This window comes from Nelumbo nucifera, chromosome 1 (genome assembly GCF_055504915.1).
Source record: "Nelumbo nucifera cultivar China Antique chromosome 1, China Antique-T2T, whole genome shotgun sequence".
Classification (NCBI taxonomy): Eukaryota; Viridiplantae; Streptophyta; class Magnoliopsida; order Proteales; family Nelumbonaceae; genus Nelumbo; species Nelumbo nucifera.
The window spans coordinates 117,636,993-117,653,204 of NC_142649.1; the positions used below are offsets into that span (position 1 = coordinate 117,636,993).

A 16,212-nucleotide genomic window follows, 5' to 3' on the forward strand; every position below is an offset into this window, starting at 1 on the left:
GCCCTTTAAAAAAATTGAACCGGCCATTGACCTAGTTTCTTCCAAAGTGACATATCAAAGTTGAAAGAGTCAAACCCTTGAAGGGGTCAGACCGAATCTTTAATGTGTGTGTGTGAGAGAGAGAGAGGACTCCAAGCCTCCAATCACTAGTGTCAATGACGATGAATCGGGATTTGCTCTTCATAAAGCACACCTCACAAATCACACCAAATTCATATTTGGTTCTCACAAAATCATCCTCACATCATTTTGCAACCATGTATTGGAAATATCTCCGAACTTGTATGTTTTTGTTGGAAATATTCTCAATATACGACTACAAGGGGCTGTGATAACAATGTAAGGACAATTCTGTGAGGACCAAATCTGTTTTCCCTCACATCAATCTCACAATCATCTCTCGATCTTCGTTCCCTCTGCCTCGCCCACTCTCTTAACTTTGGTATGTAATCAAATCAAAACATCTCTCTCTCTCTCTCTCTCTCTCTCTCTCTCTCTCTCTCTCTCTCTTTCTCTCTCTATTGTATCCCATCAATCTTTCTCATTCTTCTCCCTCTTGGTCAATATCTCCTTCTCCCTCAATCTCTATTGTTCTCCAATTGGTGTAAATTTCATAGCCAAGAGCTTCTTGTGGATTTTTATCAAATTGGTGTAATAATTTTGGAACCATACCAAGTTGGTCTTATATCTTTTATACGATTTGATTAATACCATATAAGTGTGTAAGAAAATAAAAAAAAAAACGAGAGAGGGAGCGGGAGAGAAACTGAGGGAGAATGATAGAAATTAAGGGAGAGTTAGAGATTGACCGAAAAAAAGAGAATGAGAGAGATTGAGGGAGAGCAATATGTAGAGAGAGAATGAGAGAAATTGATATAGAGAATGTAAATGTAGAAGCCAAAAACCATTTTTATTTATTTTCAAATCACATAGTTGTTGAGCAGATAAAAATGATTGTGAGTGGGGGAGTGTGGTGGAGATTGAGAGAGGGAGAGAGAAACTAAAAACTCTTTTTTTATTTTCCAATCACCCAATATTAAAGGGCAATTTCAGTATAAGCTTTTTGTTGTGTCCAACATGGATTAAGAGTCCCATGTTGGCAACAACCACATAAGCCTCCAATGACATGGCAAGGGTTTTTATAATTTGAAATGTAGAATCGGTTGTTAGAGTTTGTTGGTTTATGGACTAACTTGTAGCCTAATTTTAAATGTGCAGTAAGCTCCGACTATAATTTTCCCTAATTTAAAACTAATCCAAAAGCTATCAAATCTATTTTCTTATCTAGATGGTGGGTTAGTGATCCAACTTTTCAAAGAAACCCATGATGTCATAATTGAACAATAAATATTTAAATTTATTTTTAACCATATCGTTACTTATGTTAATTTTCAATTTCTATCTTAATTATGATATATCTAAAATTCAAGTAATTAATATGAAGAAAAATTTCTCACGTGCAACGCATGTGCTTAATTACTAGTATTTAAAAATTCCAAAACTACCATCTTCTTTATTGATTCTCTAAAACCCTTATTCTTAACTTTTCTTTTCCCATTTCTTTCTCAAAGTTGACATCAGAGTAGTTGTAGGCACAGTTTTGAAAACTAGACCGGATTGGACAATTGGACCATTTAACCCAGGAACTAGTCATGTCTTTGGATCCGATTTTGAATTGGACCACTTTTTGGAAAAAAAAAAAAGAAAAACCATTGAATTGGGTAGAGAACTTCTAACTTGAGCGATCGTACCATGAAACCATTAGCCCTAGGCAATGGTTTGTGGTTTAATAAAAATTATTTAATTTTTTAAGGAAGCTAGGAGGATGAGAGATAGGGGAGGGACTAAGACGAGTTGAGATCACTAAGATCTTAGAGAGAGATTGAAGAGAAACTGAGAATGATACATCCTTCTTCTTCTTCTTCTTCCTTCCTTCCTTCCTTTCCTTTCCTTTTCTTTCTCTTCTTTCTTTCTTAACCGACAAGCACCTATTTCTCTCTCTCTCTCTATCTATCTATCTATCTATCTATATATATATATATATATATATATAATATCCCTTTTCTTACCCTAATATTCCAATATAAAGGGTAAAATCTACCAAAACGCTTGAACCATTCAAGTTAGATGGTCGAATAGTTGACCCGAAAACCAATAGCCATAGTAGTTTCATTTTCGGGTTGGCTTTTAAAACCTTGGTTGTAGGGAATATTGATTGGACACATAATATTAAAATTGTCACACTTATTCTTAGTCCCGGTTGTAGAATTCTACAACCATTCATTCCCTTTTGTCATTCCCCTCTTTAGTAATTGGTTTATATTATGTCTAGTTTTTATGGTTAAGGTCTTCTTTGGATTTCCTTGAAACTAGTTCTTGAAGAAGAAGGGAAATATAGTCATTGTTCCCAATCCAAAAGTAGATCCATCTTCTGATAGTTGTAAGGTCACCTCAGTCGGACATCAAAGTGCAAAGTTGTGGCCTCTGAAAGTTTGCATATACACTAAATGTGTAACCCGCAACCCGGTGATAGGGTTGAATAGGCTAGTGGTTAAATTGTTTGGGTTGGATGGTTTTTGACCAAGTCAACGGTTTTTTACCCAAGGGCGGGTTTCAATTGAACTGGGCGCGAAATTAAGGTCGAGTGATAGTTCAAACGGTTCAACCAATTGGGTCAACGATAGGTTGAAAACACTGGTATTGGTTTGGTTGGTCAGTTCAAAAGATTTAAACTTAAAAAAATACATTTAATTTAAAAAATTACAATGATATTATTGAAAAAAAATATTTAAATTTTTAATATAAAATATTTTAGACTAAGAAATTTGGGAATTTTTCACTTTCCCATATTAAAATATTATCAATAATATATATATATATATATATATGTGTGTGTGTGTGTGTGTGTGTGTGTGTGTGTGTGTGTGCGCGTGTGTGTTTGTGTGTGGTAGGGTTTATTTGATTTTGGTCGGTTTACAAATGATCAAACCAAAACTAACTTGACCTGGTCGGGTTGGGAAATTACTAAGGAAATACTAAACCAAAGTAGACCAAAAATACTAGAAAACTGACCACGTCGGGTCAAGTTTGGTTAGGTTGGTCGGTTTGGTCACTTTTATCAGTTTGATGAACAACTTTAGTGAAAATAACTATTGTTATTTTTGTATTGCAAAAAAATGATTAAAAATAGTATATAAAATACAAAAAATTATTAATTATTTAAAATGTTGAAATATAAAACAATTATATACCCTTATGTGTTTCTATTTTTAGCTTTCACTTAACAAAGCTCATGCATTGCACGAGTCCCTACTAGTATTATATATTTATCGTCATAAACAAAATTATGATAAGTAAAAATTATTTTTATTAATGATGAAAATGGAACACAAAATAAAAAAATAAAAAAATGAAATTGTTTTTCTGTCTAGGTGTTAAGTCAATGGTTTAACCATCTAGGTCAAATGGGATACCCCTAGGATGTGATAATTAAATAATAAAATTTCAAAATAGAAAATATAAGAAATTTATAAAAAAAACTTTGGAAACATATCACCATCATCATCATCATCATTGTCGTCGTCGTTGTCATCATCATCATCATTGTTGTTGTTGTTGTCATCGTCATTATCATCTAAAATTGCCATGTGCAATGCATGTGCACATTTGATGGTTGCTATAATAAATCTATAGTACTATTAAAACTATGAATGAACTTGTGAAAAGTTTCTTCTTAACTAAAGTATCCCCATTAGTTGTTTTTTTTTTTTTAATTTGGTCCCTCTATAAATGGGAGGGCAAGAAATGTAATTTGAATTACTTTTCACCTCATTCAATTTTAAGGTATTAACTCCTTCCCATTCTCTCTCATTAAATCATGTGTTTAAAGTCTTTTTAGCTAATAATTGGTTTTATATCAAATGCTTCTACTAATATAAAATCCATGTTATTCAAAACCAAAAAATGAATTGTTCTTTTGTCCAAGTGGCAGATAAGAAATTCAACCATACAAGTCAAATTGATCAACCCAAGATGTTTTAATTAAAGAAGGGTGCCAATTGGCTAGTTGGTATTTGGTAAGGTCCTTGGCTAGTTGTAGCGGAGACTTGGAATCGAATCCCACATGCACTAAGGTTGAGGGGGTTACAGGTTCAGGTTTGGGCTACTCCTTGTTGTGCAGCCTCATGGAGCTAAAGCATGCTATTTTTGTTATAATAATTTTTAAGTAAAAATACGTAAAAAAAGTTGGACTTATCTCTAATATATTATATTAATCATATTAAGGAAGAGGCAAATGATGGCATATGGTTGAGAGTGACTTATTGGTTTATTATTTTTTTATAAATAAAATAATTAAATAATAAAGTATTTGATGGTATAATAAACTATTCAACGTCAACTTCAGCCATCAAGGAATTCCCATTGGCGCCTGCAAAAGCATGCCCCATGCACATCCCACATCACATCTAGGGGTGGATTCGAGCCGAATAGTACTAGGCTTGAGCTCACCTCAAGACTGTTCTACAAGACTCGAGCTCGGTTTGAGCTAGAACCTTGAGCTCGAGCTCGATTTTGAGAAAAATATCTTATAAAAATAAAAAATTATATATAAAAATATTTTTATTTGATATTTAAAAAATTAATAATTATAATATTTTTATTATATATATATATATTCGAGCTCACGAGTCGAGCTCGACTCATTTAATAATCGAGCCAATGAATTGGGCTCGAGCTCAGTTGAAACCGAGCCGAGCCAAGCTCGAGCAGCTCGTGAAAAGCTCGACTCGTTGCTACCCCTAATCACATCCCAACCTTGTATTGGGAGCATCTCCTCGTGATAAGTATGGGAGATGTTCCCAATGCACACTGAGATGTGTATATAGGGCACGTTTGGGCCGCCAATCTGAACTACTCATCAAGGAGACCCCAGCTCCATAATTCATATCTCTTACACCTGAGATCCGACCCGTGTGCATTTGAGGGCACATCAACGGGATAGCTAATGAAAGTGCAATGAAAAAGTGCATGTGCATGACCCATATAGATCATTGCAATCTACCAAAAGAAAAAGGGAAATTGTCTAAAACTCACCATAACTTTTAAGCATTTCTCTTAAACTCACCATAACTTTTCAAAATGTCCAAAGAACCCCATGTCAAAAAGTTGATGTTAAATAGGCAAACAGATGTTGATAGATTACTATTTTACCCTTTATTCTGTTGTAAAAGGAAAATAAAGCAAAACTTTGATAAAAAACAACAAAAATCACTTTATCCCTTTTAATTTCAAATGCAACACTACTATGAGATGCCAATTAGAACAAAGGTGTATTGGATAAAAATTAGGCTGACATAAAAATATGTTTAATAAGGTTGACATGATGCTATTCAAGGGTAGTTTGGTCATAAAATTGCATTTATGCTAACATGGAAAACTTCTGTTAATGAACATTAACGGTGCTCTAAGGTATGGTGAGTTTTGGAAAACAAAAAGTTACTAACCTGGGTTCCCTGAATATTTTAAAAAGTTATGGTGAATTTAAGAGAAATGTTGAAAAGTCATGGCAAGTTTAAGACAATTTCCAAAAAAAAAAAAGAAAAGATAAATTTCACAATTAGAAAATGAGTAAAGTTTTACTCACAAAAGAGTCTCCACCAGGCCAACAACATATAATGAGCTTTCTGTACAAAAATTTAGCACAAAGCTTTCCTTTTTGTAGGGGCGCAAGTTAGGCGGGTTGGGCCAAGTTTATGGTCAACCTAGTCTCGACCCTAAAATTTGGGCTTAAGGCCTGAGCCTGGACCGAGACCGAGGTCAAGCCTGACCTTCTCAACCCAAGCCTATTTCGCATTGTAATTTGATGCACTTGGGTTGGGCTCGGGTTAGCTAATGAACCCACTACAAAACTATACATATATGTATGCATGTCTGTAAATATGTATACATATATGTACGTGTATATGTAAATATGCATGCAAATATGTATAATAATGTATATACATAGAAATATGTATGCAAAATTTACATATAAATATATGTATGCATGAATGTTTATAGTTGGGCCAGGCTCGGGCTAGGTATGGGCTAGGCCTAGGACCAACCCAAAAAATTAAAAAGCTTGAAATTTGGGCCCAAACTCAGCTCGAGAACCGAAAATCCAAGCCCAACCTATGCAAAATTTCAATCTGGGTCAGTTCGAGCTCGGGCTAGACCCATCCAAGTTGCACCCCTACCTTTTCTATGACGAATGACGATAGATGCAAGAAGAAAATAGGAGTGGAGATCCTTTTTTTTATAGAACAAGAAATAAGGGGCTACACAACACTAGACATAGATACAACATTAGAATATGCATGATTAGCAAGCCCCTCCATTCTCTTAAGCAACGACTAACAACCTTCGATGATGAACTTCAATCTCCAAGGATGCTCCACTCGGTTCTTCAGATAATTGATTACTAGTTTAGAAGCCTTTGATAGTTATACTTTAGAAGCCTTTGATAGTTGAGTGCGATGTTGTTGGCTTTCCATGCAACCCACACTTCAGCTAGATTGATGGAAGAGATTCCTATTTTATATGCTTTGAAGTCGAGAATCTGGCCTTTATGGTCCTTGGATAAATAAGCTATCATGCACTACCCATTAATCTAGGAGGCATCAAAATTTATCTTAATCTCATCTATGGGGATGTTTGGAACCATGACCGTTTAAAAAAAAATAAAAGGTGCCATGTCGGATCCACATAGGCATTTCAACAAATGCCCATATATATGAATGTTTGGTTCAGGCGTTTATTGAAAAATTAAGTGTGTAAGGTCCATTAAGCAGTATCATACATGTTATGTCATTCCAGTGTGTGACTCATACGACCCAAAAAATGGAACCGTTTTGGGCACCAGTTTTCGGATTGACGGTTCGACCGTCTGGTTTAAACGGACGGTCCATTTTGACAACAAACATTAAAAAAATAAAAAAACAGCCAAAAACCATTGAATGGGTCAACAAGTTGATGGTTCGACCACTCGGGTCAATGGGGTCGTTGATCAATTCAACGGTTTTTGGCCAGGGACTGGGACTGGAGTAAAACGGAACTGGTTGCCTGGACGGTTCCCAATTAAAAAATAAAAAATGGCGGTTCGACCGTCTGGTTTGAATGGATGGTCCATTTTGACAATAAAAATTACGGACAAAAAATTGAATGTGTGAGGTCCATTAAGCATTACCATATGTGTTATGTCATTCGAGCGTGTGACTCATATGACTCAAAAATAGAACTATTATGGCCACCGGTTTTTGGGCCGACAGTTTGATTGTCTATTTCAAATGGTGGCCCGTTTTGACAATAAAAATTAAAAACTAAAAAAATGGCCAAAAAGCATTGAATGGGTTGATGGTTCGACCACTCAAGTCAATGGGTTTTTTGCCAAGGACCAGGATTGGGATAAAACGGAACCGGTTGCTTGGACGGTTCCCAATTAAAAAAACAAAAAAAACGGCCAAAACCATTGAATGGGTCAATGGGTCGATGGTTTGACCGCCCGAGTCAATGGATTGTTGACCGATTCAACGATTTTTTACGAGGGACTGGGATTGGGGTAAAATGGAACTGATTGCCTGGATGGTTCCTAGGCCAAAATGTTCATCCGTCTAGGTCAATGGTAGTTCAAAAACCATGGCTTTTTATGCTTTTGGATTTTCACTATTCAAAGGCTTCTTCTACTGTGGGCTTAATTCAAGTGTGTGTGGTATGTTCCTTTTTTTTTTTTCATTTTCTACTTTTGGGTTTAAGGTCTTCATCTTCAAGATCCTCCAAAATGGTCTAGGGTTTACCACCATTTTATTTCTTCCCTTTTGTTTTTTCCTTGGGTTTTCTTGTGCAATGTGTTTTTCTTTTTTAATTTTCTTACAAGACGATATGCTTTATCTCTTTCTTTGATTGCATATATGTTTAGCTCTGCCTCAAGGCTGAACTTTGGACTCGATTTTTCTTTGGTTTTTCCAGTTTGGTGGATTTACCGCCAATTTTTTTTTCTATGTTTAAGGTCACTTTGGAATTATCTTTCAAGGTCTTGGAATCCCTTGCAATGTCCACCCTTTCTAAGACTATGACTACAAAGTTATTTCGTCTAATTATTGACATCTAGAAAAAATGACTCGGAAAGGGAACCGTTTTGACCACTGGTTTCCAAGTCGACTGTTTGACCGCCCTGTTGGAATGGATGGCCCATTCTAACAACAAAAATTAGAAAAATAAAAAAAAATAATTAAAAATAAAAATGGCAAAAAACCATTGAACGGGTCAACGGATCGACTGCCCGGGTCAATGGGTCATTGATTGATTCAACGATTTTTTGCCAGGGACCGGGTTTGGGGTAAAACGGAATTGGTTGCCTGGACGGTTCCTGAGCCGAACGGTCTTACCATCCGGGTCAACCGGGAGTTCTCGATGTGAAACAAAGGACAATTATGAAGTAGAACTTAGAACTATCACTATATGATCGTGTTCTTTTATATGAGATGCTTTGTTGAAGGAATATTTAAAAAATGAGCACATGATGATCTCTTTTAAGTCTTTATATGAGTTTCAAGACTTGAGTAATTATAATTGCAAGTTTGTTATTAAGAAACCATTGTCTTTTTTAATGTAGCAAATAGTAATGTTACAATAGGGGCCCCTCTGCTCGTATATATATTAAAGGGAAAGGGGTGGTCTCCCCTTTCGCCAAATGGCAGTATTTCCTTTAATATACATATGTAAAAGGTTCTTCATTGAAACATAAGATTCAACCGTTTGGTTCAAACGGACGGCCTGTTTTGACAACAAAAATTACAAGCAAAAAATTATGGAACTGTTCTGGCCACTAGTTTCCAGGTTGATGGTTCGATCGTCCGGTTTGAACGGATGGCCCGTTCTGACAATAAAAATTGCACACAAAAAATTGTGTGTGAAGTCCATTAAACAGTACCATACGTGTTATGTCATTCGAGCATGTGACTAATACAATCCGAAAAAGGAACCGTTTTGGCCACCGGTTTTTGGGTCAATGGTTCGATCATCTGCTTTGAACGGGTAGCCTGTTTTGACAACAAAAAAAAATTACGGAATCATTCTAGCCACCGATTTTCGGGTCGACAGTTCTACCGTCTGATTCGAACAGACGACTTGTTTTGACAACAAAAATTATAGGCCAAAATTTGAGTGTGTGAGGTCCATTAAGCACTATCATACGTGTTCTGTCATTCGAGCGTGTAACTCATACGACCCGAAAATGGAACCGTTCTAGCCACCTGTTTTTGGGTTGACGGTCTGACCGTCTGGTTTGAACGAACGACCCATTTTGACAACAAAAATTAAAAAATAAAAAAGGCCAAAAACCATTGAATGGGTCAATGGGTTGACGGTTCAACCACTTGGGTCAATGGGTCATTGACCGATTTAACGATTTTTGGCTAGGGATTGGGATTAGGGTAAAACGGAACCAGTTGCTTGGACAGTTCCCAATTAAAAAAATAAAAAAACGGACCCGTTTTGACAACAAAAATTACAAGCAAAAAATTGAGTGTGTAAGGTCCATTAAGCAATATCATGTGTTATGCCATTCGAGCATGTGACTCATACATCCCGAAAATGGAACCATTTTAGCCATCAATTTTCGAGTCGATAGTTCAACTGTCCGGATCGAATAGTCAACTCATTATGACAATAAAAATTAAAAAATAAAAAATGAGCAGAAACCATTGAACGGGTCAACGGGTCGATGGTTTGACCGCTCGGGTCAATGTGTTGTTGATCGATTCAACAATTTTTGGCTAGGGACCGAAATTGGGATAAAATAGAACTGGTTGCCTGGATGTTTCCCAATTAAAAAAATAAAAAACGACTAGAAACCATTGAACAGGTTGACGCTTCGACTGCCCATGTCAATGGGTTGTTGACTAATTCAACAGTTTTTGGCTGGGGACCGGGATTGGGGTAAAACAAAACAGGTTGCCTAGACGGTTCCTAGGTCAAAATGTCCATTCGTTTGGGTCAACGACGGTTCGAAAACCATGGTTTTTATGCTTTTGGATTTTCACTATTCAAAGGTTTCTTCTACCGTGGGCTTTATTCAAGTGTGTGCAGTATGTTCTTTTTTTTTTCATTTTCTACTTTTGTTTTTTGTTTGGTCTTCTTCTTCAAGATCCTTCAAAACGGTCTAGTGTTTACTACCATTTTATTTCTTCTCTTTTGTTTTTTCTTTTGGTTTTCTTGTGTAATGTTTTTTTTTTTTTTTTTATTTTCTTACAAGATGATCTGCTTTATCTCTTTCTTTGATTGCATGTATGTTTAGCTCCGTCTCAAAGCGGAACTTTGGACTCAATTTTCTAATTTTTTTTCGTGGTTTTTCCAGTTTGGTGGATTTATTGCCAATTTTTTTTCTGTGTTTAAGGTCACTTTGGACTTATCTTTCAAGATTTTGGAATCCCTTGCAATGTCCACCCTTCCCATGACTATGACTACAAAGTTATTTCGTCTAATTATTGACATCTAGAAAAAAATGACCTAGAAACGGAACCGTTTTGGCCACTAATTTCCAGGTCGACAGTTCGACCGTTCGGTTTGAATGGATGGCCCGTTCTGACAACAAAAATTAAAAAATAAAAAAATAATTAAAAATAAAAATGGCCAAAAACCGTTGAATGGGTTAACGGTTCAACCATCCAGGCCAACAAGCCATTGACTGATTCAACGATTTTTGGCCAAGGATTGGGTTTGGAGTAAAATGGAATCGGTTGCCTGGATGGTTCCCAGGCCGAACAGTCCTATCGTTCGAATCAACTAGGAGTTCTTGATATAAAACAAAGGACATTTATGAAGTAGAACTCAAAAGTATAACTCAACATAGCAAATAGCAAATAGTAATATTATATAAATAAGAATAGGATTTCATATGAATTTCAAGACTTAAGTATTTATAATTATAAAGTTTTATTAAAAAACCATAGCAAATAGCAATATTATAAGTCCATTCCAACCCGTGCGAAGGAGGGCCCTCCGCTGGTTAATTATTATTGAATAGACCCTTCGTTACTTTTTGAGCGGGGCTTTCACCGTTACATGTACTAGTTACTAGTCAGTAGTCTATGTCTATTGTCTAGTCTTATATATTATATACTATCAACTATATACTTTTTGTTTTTTTTTTTTTTTTTATTTTTTTTTTAACGGTGTAAATGTGTAATGCAACGCTAAACTTAATTGCAAACCTTGCTAGTCTCTCCAGAAGAAGAGTTGATCTTCATCCATGGCCATGGGGCTTCAAAGTCCATTCTCTTCTTCTTTTTCAAAGGAGGGGTCCTAGTCCCACTAATAACACCATTCTCTTCCCGCCCTCTTTTGCTTCCTTTCAACCATACTCCGAACAGCTTCAATGACACGTTCTCTTCTTTTTCATCGTCGTCATTTTCTTTCTTATCCAACAATCCGTCATGGCTGTTGGACCCTTTGCGCCCTTGCATCATGATGCGATTAATCTGATCAGGTGATACGCTAACGTACTTGGAGAGGAAAGCAATGATCTCCTCACATTGCTTCTTCTTCTGCGCCAGCTCCGAGTTCAGCAGTTGATTGTCTTTCCTCAGCTTCTCGTTCTCGTCCGACAAATCCCATAAGTGTTGTGTCACCGTCGCCTCGCCGGACGGGTGGTTCTTGGAGTCGGGAGAGGTGGTGGAACTGGATCCCAAGTTCTCGCCAGAATTAGCAGCGGGGAACGAAATAGGTCCTCCACCCACTCCGTTAGATTTTTCCCCGGCGTGGGTATGTACCGTCGTCTTCCGGCGATGTATCTCGCTGAGAAGATCTTTTTCTCCTCTCCGAAAGTACTCGTTCGCAAATTCCCATCTGTCCGGCACGATCTTTCGGAATCCCTGCTCACAATATACGCATGATTATGACTATAGGCCTCTGGAGAGAGTTACAGGAAGAAGATGAATGAACACCATGGATCTAAAGAACTTGCATATACACACACGTGGAACATGGATTTGTGCAAGGGACGAAAGAACTAAAAAGAATTTGCGTAGTATTAGCAACTTCTTAAAATTTAATAATGCTCGTAATGTAAAATATATATAACTACGGGTACCAATATGCAAATAGGTCAAAATACAAAGGGGCATTGAAAAGAGAACAAATTTAATATTGGAGGGAGAGACATGATAGCATAAAAACTTACAGAATAAATGCTTATTAAATAAGCAATAGTGTTTGGTGAGAAGGCACTTTTTTTTCCCTAAACATAAATTTCAAAAGGCATTACTTTCTTATGGGAGTAGTGGTATAGGTACTTTGATGATTAGGTGGCAGGTCAAAATGGGCTAGAAAGAGTTCATTTTTGCTACCATGATGTCATAGTGTAAGGCTAAAAGTAAGAATCATAGCCTTAGATGCATGTATTCCCATGGCCCCACCAAGATGCCACCTCATTTAATTCAAGGTGGGGCCATAACAATACATCAAGGCTTTCATTGTTTTGACCCCTGATTGTAGTAAAAGTTGTTTGGGCAAAAAATGCAATAAGTACTTCTTTAAAACGTGGTTAATATGTCTACTGGATTAGATTTGGTCCAATCCGATCCAATTTAATATGGGTCTATTTGTAAATGGATTAGATCCAATCCAATCCGAAACCTATACAAGCCAAGTTCAAACCAGTCCAACTAAAATACAAATAGATCAGATTGGAATCTGATCCAAAATGAATGAAAGATAAAAAATTACATGTAAAACCCAAAAAATATAAAAAAACTACAGAAACATATTAAAATTTCACAAAAATATAAAATGCATCAAAGTAAAAAAAAAAAAATCAAGATAAAAGAAAAGACAAATTAAATCAATTTCTACACTAAATCATGCTTTTCAATAAAATCCAGAGCTTCTATAACAAATCAATTTCTACACTAAACTGCGAACACTGATGTCACTTATTTCAAACCCCATATGCAAAATCATCTATAAAACCAAATGCATTTTAAAAAGACTCTAGATCTCCTACCTACAACAATTCTACCCATGCCTACCCACAAAATACTCATTGCTTTGGGAACATCTTCCATGCATATATAATAACATGTAAGAGGATGAGATATTCTGCCTTCCTAGTTGCAATATTATGTGGGTAAAATTGTCATGGGTAGGAAATCCGGACCCTCTTGAAAGAATTGATAAAGATGCAAAAAATTTTAAAAGAAGAGTAAAAAAAGGACGAATAAAATGAAAAATGGGTTTCAATGGCAGTTTCAGTTAGCTAATGGAAAATTCAGAAAATAAACCACTTTTAACCAAAATTGGATGATATGAACCAATTTTAATTCTTAAATCTGAGATTAGAATCAAATCCTACAATTTCTACATTCAAATCCACTAGCAAAGTTCTTTTCTTTTTCTTCAGATCATGATGGGCTTGTTTTGATTAGTTCTTGTCACTAAAAAAACCAAAATCTAAAAAAGAAATGAAGAAAAACGGAGCAATCAAAATCCTCTTTCTTTTCATGGACTCAAACTGACCAGAATCCGCCAATAGTTTCTCACTTTCTTGTCACATCATCACTTGCTTGCATTTCATTGTCATCACAATTCACGCCATTGGACAATTCCAACCAAAGAATTAAGAAAGAATGGACGAGTTTAATGAAAAGTTGATGCAACTATTGGAATAAATGTCGTCGTTAGAATTGATGCAGACTACTCTCGAGTCTCGCCATGACGTTGCCTTCTTTAGATCGTCACTCATCATTCATCACATTCGATCTGTCAAAAAGAGGGGCTATGGCTTTGGCAAGATTTCTTCCAATGACATATGATCGGAGTCTTGAAGATAACTCATTGGAAAATAGACATAGATGAGATGCAAACCCCAAATAAGACCTACCTACAACTGTCAATCCCAGCATGAAGAAGAGTTTGGCAGAGAGATCTTTTCAAAACCCTCAAAGCATGCCTCAGGCTGAAACCGTTGGATTGCTGGAGAGAAAACCTCTCTAGTCTCTAATATGCCGCCGGAGAAACTACGAGAGAGAGAGATGAAAAACCCTAAACCTTGCTAGATTAGATTTTTATTATTGAGCGGACTACTGAATGGGCCTTTCAGTCGTTGGACAATATATGTTTCATCCGCTAACCTACTGGACGATCAGATTTTGGACCAGTCCAATCCGAATTGATGAGAGCCCTAGTATAAAGTCAAATATTTTGCTGAGTAAACGTCATTGTTTTTTTTTTTCTCTTTTTCCTACCGGGATGCCAATCGCTAGAAGCCTAGAATCACCCCAGACGGAGTCAGATCTATTCCCAAGTCCCAACAAACGAATTCAACGCTAAGGGAGATGTGTACAGCTGCAGTGGTGCGTTGGGAGCGTTATGTTTTCAGCAGATCTCTACCCCTCCCAAACGAGGGTTACCCAAGAAACCATGTGTGACGCTTGAGTCTTAACGGGTGAGCGTACACGTCCCGTCGTCTTCAAGTACTAGATCTACGAGACTACGACTACGAGAGATCTACGCGTCGGCCAATGCATTACTAATCCGCTTCGATTCCATCGGATTATTGGTCAAAATATTGACCACGACGAGGCGGGAATAGGGTAGGCTTGGGTTGGTTGTCGGGATTATACCCGAATTCTATTCGTAGAACGAACGGTACAAGAAAGAAAAACCGAACAAAGGAGGAGGATGGCTTGTTCTTGTCAAGACAAGAGAGCTGTCCATCCTTTTTTTCTGCATGCAGCCCAACTCACTATTTAGTATTGACCTCAGATCTAAGATCTAGCACTTGCCTCAGAAACATACAAGTGGGAGCCAATTTGATTAGTCGGCCGACTCACAACCTTCAAACTAATAAACTTGAAAAAAAATAATAACGAAGTTCGTCGGTAGAGAATGGAAGCTCTGATCTTGTGACACAACTAATAATAGAAAACAAAGACTGAAAAAAAAAATAGAATTGGAACAAAGCGATTTCTTCCATTATCAGATTTGAATGGAGAAAACAGAAAAAAAAAGGAAAGAGGGAGAGAGAATAGAGAACGTACATAGATGTTAAGTTGGCGAACGAAGCTTGAGAAGTTGCTATGTTTGAAGTAGTTAGGGAGCAAATCTCGAGCGAAATCCGCAGGATTCCAGACAACGAAGGTGGTGCCGTTGTCGTTCCATGAGATCATGTCGTCCGTGCTTCTATCCTCCACCAACTGAAAGGTCTTTGTCAGGAATGGCGCCGGAACGCTTTTATGTGCCATCCCCTTTTTTCTTTTATCGTCCTACTCTGTATTTCTCCTTCTCCGGCCAAGGCATGCAAAAATCACCCTTCAACACTTCCTAAATTTAAAAGGCAGCCCGGACAACCCTAATCTAAACCCCAAAAGTAGAGGAACAAGTAAAATGTATAGGATTTATTATTATTATTATTATTATTATTATTATTATTATTATTATTTTAAATCTCCAACCCAAACAAGAAAAGGAAAGGACAAAAAAAGAGTATTGAATGATGCTGGATTACTGATGACGGTGTTAACAGTGGTGGATGGAGCTGAAAAGCAAAAGAGCAGTTAAGAACTCACAACCCCAACAACAAAATCCAGTGACCAACAACCCCGAATTCATAAGCTACCGTTGCTACTATGCCGCTCTCCTTCCATTTATGATTTACCAGTCCTTCACGGCTTCACCTCTAAACGACGAGCGGCTCGGATCGATCTCGAACTCGAACCGATCCACAGGCCCACAGTCATCACTACTCATCACTACTTGTTTTTGATTCTTATGCGATCGGGAATATCCTCTGAGGAAGAAGAACAAGAAGAGAGGATCAGACAAGTGTGAGGCAGGTTCGGGTTGGTCGTTTCTGTTATTATTAAACAGTTCTCTCTTCATGTAGTAGAAGAGTTTAACAGACGCCTTTCAACAAGAATGATTAAAAATAATTTTGGCTACCAAAAAAAGTTAAATTAGCCCCCACACTTTCAGAATTCAGATTCAAATACTTTGCCCCTTCAAAAGATTTTCATTGACTGTCATGTGCTTCTTAAACATTTTTAAATCCCAAACTACCCTTTTACCTAATTTGTTGGACTATTTTTCTCTTTTTTTTTTATATACTTATAAAATCTTTACATGTGTTCTTTCCTTTTCTTTTATCACAGCCAAAGGAGCAAAGCACATATCAGTTTA

At 36.8% G+C, this 16,212-nt stretch overlaps 1 protein-coding gene across 1 annotated transcript; it reads right to left on the bottom strand.

Annotated features, from left to right (window-relative positions):
• Positions 1-10,952: 10,952 nt before the first annotated feature.
• LOC104601779 (heat shock factor protein HSF24-like) lies at positions 10,953-15,861 on the bottom strand. Its single transcript, XM_010265243.3, has 2 exons — positions 15,075-15,861; positions 10,953-11,909 (listed from the first exon to the last, which is right to left on the bottom strand). The coding sequence occupies exons 1-2, from the start codon at positions 15,276-15,278 to the stop codon at positions 11,238-11,240; spliced, it is 876 nt and encodes a 291-aa protein (XP_010263545.1). The 5' UTR covers positions 15,279-15,861; the 3' UTR covers positions 10,953-11,237.
• Positions 15,862-16,212: the final 351 nt, after the last annotated feature.

Coding starts and splice junctions, on each gene's coding strand:
- LOC104601779 (XM_010265243.3), bottom strand. CDS start 15,278: ATGGCACATAAAAGCGTTCCGGCGCCATTCCTGACAAAGACCTTTCAG. Junction 11,910..15,074: donor TTCGCCAACTTAACATCTAT/GTACGTTCTCTA, acceptor TATTGTGAGCAG/GGATTCCGAAAGATCGTGCC.